General features: G+C 48.3%; 1 protein-coding gene across 2 annotated transcripts; it reads right to left on the minus strand.

The window, feature by feature from the left end:
• Positions 1-1,580: 1,580 nt before the first annotated feature.
• Positions 1,581-2,330, minus strand: LOC136609768 (rho-related GTP-binding protein RhoB-like). Of its 2 annotated transcripts, XM_066589173.1 has the most exons (2): positions 2,228-2,330; positions 1,581-2,167 (listed from the first exon to the last, which is right to left on the minus strand). In XM_066589173.1, exons 1-2 carry the CDS (start codon positions 2,328-2,330, stop codon positions 1,737-1,739), a joined length of 534 nt encoding a protein of 177 aa, XP_066445270.1. In that variant the 3' UTR covers positions 1,581-1,736. The 2 variants fall into 2 exon arrangements, with proteins under 2 accessions (XP_066445270.1, XP_066445269.1); XM_066589172.1 differs by having other exon boundaries at positions 1,581-2,330.
• Between the last annotated feature and the right edge of the window lie 2,399 nt (positions 2,331-4,729).

Genomic DNA, 4,729 nt, shown 5'->3' on the forward strand with positions numbered 1-4,729 from the left:
CTCTAACGGGCCAGCAATACTTATGTGGGCAGCTCTGGTTAATCAAAGCAGGTGTAGTGTTTTAGGCTAATGATACATACTAATACACATTAAAGAAATAAAGTATTAGGAGGGCTCTCCAGCCGGAATCCAATACACAATGGGAGCAGGTGAATTGTAAACTCAATATAACTTACCCGGTGACTAGTGAGGTCTGTAGAAACCCCACTATCACCTCCACATCCAAGTAAGCCTATAGTATTATATATATACTCCTGTATATATGTACCGCGGCAAGGATCCGTTTCGCCAATCCAGGGGGGGCTAGGTCCGGAGAGCTGCTGATATGGTGGGTCCTATTTGCAGATAGGACCCACTATGGATAAAAAAGCATAAGTGGTTGCACATAAGTGCAAAAAATATATCAGCGCTGCTTACAGGGAACTGTAATGGCAAAAAGAATCCACAAAAGAGTGATAACAAAAAAGGATTCTTTATTGGGACACACAGGTCCTAGGTGCAACGCGTTTCGTCTAGCAGGACTTTATCAAGCACAAAATGTATACCTCATGTCATTTTGTGCTTGATAAAGTCTTGCTAGACGAAACGCGTTGCACCTAGGACCTGTGTGTCCCAATAAAGAATCCTTTTTTGTTATCACTCTTTTGTGGATTCTTTTTGCCATTACAGTTCCCTGTAAGCAGCGCTGATATATTTTTTGCACTTATGTGCAACCACTTATACATACTAATACACAGTGTGCATCAGGTAGTCAGAGAAGTGGTGTGGCCATCTTTGTTTCTCCAAGCCCGGAGGGTCACTTTAAGAGTGCTGTGCATAAACGAATACACACAAACGTCAGTGAACTGCAGTAATGTTATAAAGGTGTGAGCCAAAATTCCTTCACAATTATCGAAGAGACTGATAAAAAGGAAAACAATTATTTAAAGTTATTGCTGGTAAAGGGGCTTCTACAAGCTATTGATTCAAGGTATGTACTTCATTTTACACACCCTGCTTCTGCATGTTGCCCTAGTTTTTGTTACATGGATGATGACACGGTGTAATCTGTCATCTGCTGTTCATCACCTCATTTTAAAATCTTCTAAGGACCAGATGTTTTTTCATTATGTCCTGATTAGTAAAACCAGGATTCAAAGAGGGTGTACTTAGTTAAGGCCACCAAGGCAATATCTCACATTACGCATTGGGGGCTACAGTGCCCCTAAAGTAGTGTATACATCAGTTCACTGGTGGTAGAGGTGATACAGGACACAAGATGTACCTCCCAAGGAAATACTGTAGGTGACTCTACTTTGCAAAGGAATTCATAGCTGGTCGGGGCTCGGCGATGCCCTCAGTGACTGCAGTGCAGCTGGATACAAGACGCACGGCTCACAGTCCCTTTAAATCTGCACGTGCCGCTCTGGTTTTTTAAACCCTCTGCGCCTTCCTAATATGGCTATACCAATAGTAGAAGCGGCAGGTGTGGAGAGCTACACTCTAAATGGTGGAGGGGAGGAAGGGGCTGCAGTGATTGTCTGACTTTGGATCCAGTTGTTTGGCATGCATTTCCTATATGCTGTTCTGTCACCTCCTCTTGATTGCTGTATGTGGTCCTCTCAAGGTGAGGACCCTTCACAGTATGATAGTCACTATCAAAGTTGAATACCCCCTGCTTACCAGAGCCAGATGACCCTCCTTAAGAGGGCACCAGTGAGCAGTATATAGAGTCTCAAGTCCACTACTCCAGGGCATCAGAGCAGCTTGCAAGCGCTCCTGGACTTCCCGCTTGGCCCGTGCCTCTTCTGGAGCACCGCTCTAGCCGCAGTTTCAACCACTTCTCTCACACCATCGTTGGTTTTAGCGGAGCACTCCAGATATTTATAAGCGCATATACGGGTAGCCATGGCTCGTCCATCTTCGGTCTGCAACAGCTGCTGCTCCATCTGTGCCAGTTCATTACGGATATGCTCATCATTCCTCAAGTCCGTCTTGTTGGCCACCAGGATGATGGGCACATTGGGACAGAATGTCTTCATCTCGGGCATCCAAGTCTTGAAGATACTCTCCAGAGAGTCTGGGTTGTCCACAGAGAAGCACATGAGGACCACATCAGTATCCGGATAGTAAAGTGGCCGCAATCGGTCATAGACCTGCCCAGCCGTGTCCCACAGTGTCAGCTCCACTAGCTTGCTATCCACCTCAATGTCTATTCTGGTGGTCTTATAATGAGAGATTTCAAAACAGTGGTATATGGGGAACTCATTCCCAAGCATGACAGTCAGCAGGCAGGTTTTACCGCACGTCGTGTCCCCGACCACCACCAGCTTCTTCCTGATAGCTGACATGGCCACTTTGCTGCGGTTGCCTGACACTTTCTGTGGCTCTGATGGTGGCTTGGCGCCCTGCCGGAGGAGGAGAACTGTCAGAGCTATCGCTGGTTAGCTTGCTGGGCAGCACAGGGTGATCAGACAGCGGTCCAGACTCTGCAATGCCCTCAGCGACTGCAGTGCAGAGGAGGAAGGGACTGCAGTGATTGTCATCAGGGACTTTGGATCCACTAGTTTTGCATGCATTACGTGTCTGCTGTTCTGTCACCTCCTCCTGACTGCTGGATGTGGTAGTAAACTTCCTGATCCTTCCTAATAGACAATGTAATTTGTTAGTGTGGAGGATTTATTAACCCCTTAGTGGCATTGCCTATTTTGGCCATAAGAACATGATTTTTTTTGGTGATTTTCATCTCCACTTTTTTATTTTTCCGTTGTTTTCTGCATGGCAAACTGTAGTTTTTATTGGTACCATTTTTAGGTACACATAATGGGTATTAGTGTATCTTGACGCCACCAGGATGTCCTGTTGGAGTCAAGAGTGACAGGGGGGTGACGCCCCCTGTACGTGATTGGATGGCCAGCTGGCAGGGCTGTAGGTCCCGGAAGTCCACTGTACCTGGTAAACGCATACTGTAGCCGTAGCAGGGGGCTTCATTGCTAGGGACCTAGTAGGCACAAGCTACCTGATTAGGAACCCTATTCTCCTCTGCCGCCGCCGTCGTAGCACGACCACAAGAGCCCCACCACCCAGCTCTCTCCCTGCCCATGTGAGATTCTGTCCGCTGCAGGGAGGCCAAAGGGACGGCCACCGCTAAGCTGCAGCACTTGCGGCTGCTAGGTCTCACAGTGTTTGCCGGTCATGTGGCCTCCCTTCAGCGGCAGTGATGTAAAAGGTGCGGGACTGCAGTAGTGCCCGCTTCTCACTTGGGACCGTTGTGTGTTGCAACAGTGTGCGGACGTCGGCAGTGTGTCCTCCCTAGATCGGGCACAAAGTAACATCACCGGGAGGGGGGGGGGGGGAAACGGCATAGGGTCATGAGCAGCCGCTTCACTGTCAGGGGGGTTGCGGCTACAGGGTTCCGTAGCGAGAAAGCCCCTTAGACATGCTGCATGGGGGGTCTGCTGTATGCACTTCTCGGACACTATTGCTAGTCTTCCACGAAGTACACGGCATGTTCCTGTGCATCCAATCATGTACAGGGGGCGCATCCAATCACGTACAGGGGGCGTCACCCCCCCTGTCACTATTGACTCCACCAGGACTTCCTGGTGGCGTCAAGATACACTAATACCCACATAATGTATTGTAAAACTTTTATACATTTTTTTTGGAGCGCAGGGATAGAAAACACATCACTTCTGACTTCTGCCATAGTTTTTTTTGCAGTGTTAGTGCTCTTACACACGGGCATCAGCATTTTTACGTTCGCCCTCCGGCGCCGTAAAAGCGCGTGAACGAGCGCACAAAACCAACGTTTCTGTGCCCGTTCAGACAGCCTGGGTCAGGTGCATTTACGCGACTTAGTAATGCCTTTGGTTGGGGGGAGACAGTTTAGGTCTGCTAAGCTGTCTCCCCCTCGCCGGCTTTCTGCAAGGAAAGGGTGCGGGAGCTAGTGTGCTAGCCCCCACCCCTTCTCTGCCCCTTGTTAGCAGCCAGCAATGGGAGGGGACGGGACGGTGCAGGAGCTTAGCAACTAACTCCACCCCCATCTCTCCTTCCCATTGCAAACAGCCAGCAAGGGATGGAGAGAAGGAGGAAAAGGGGGTGGGAGTTTAGCGGTCATTGTGCAGGTCGTTACGGATATGATGATACCAAGTATGTGGGATTTTAACTTTTTTTATTTTTTTGATTATACAAACATGGGAAATGTGCAAAAAAAAAGAACTTGAAGCATAAAAGCTACAATAAAGCATTGTAGTACTTGTGTAATGCAATGCAATATCATTCACAATAGTGATGGCAGGCTCAGACACCAGTGCTATTGCAACCCATAAGCACAATTATATCGCGGAATGCTGATGACATCACAGAGGCAACGCACTCCGTCTGTGAACCCTTTACATGCTGCGATGTACATTGATCACGGCATGTAAGGGTTTAAGTGCGATGACTGATGTTCTCACTGATCCTTGCTGTTTCAGCAGGAGGATGGTGCCTGCTGCAGGATGGCGCAGGCTCACTTCTGAGACTGCACCATTCAACAATAATGCTGGGTTCACACACGCAGATTTCTCGTGGTTTGGCCGCAGCAAAGTACCGCGAGATTTCCGTGGGGAATCTGCTGCTTCAAAACCCGCGGCTAAGTAGCTGCAATGCATCTTCCCGCTCTAGTTCCAAATGAACATAAATGGCTCTTTTCATCTTTTCTTTGGAGCATCCCCTAATTAATTCCTGTAGGGGCTCTGCTATTTTT

The sequence above is a fragment of the Eleutherodactylus coqui genome, chromosome 1 (assembly GCF_035609145.1).
Source record: "Eleutherodactylus coqui strain aEleCoq1 chromosome 1, aEleCoq1.hap1, whole genome shotgun sequence".
Taxonomy (NCBI): domain Eukaryota; kingdom Metazoa; phylum Chordata; class Amphibia; order Anura; family Eleutherodactylidae; genus Eleutherodactylus; species Eleutherodactylus coqui.

What these genes read in the sequence shown, in the direction of transcription:
- LOC136609768 (XM_066589172.1), bottom strand. Translation starts at nt 2,330, where the DNA reads ATGTCAGCTATCAGGAAGAAGCTGGTGGTGGTCGGGGACACGACGTGC.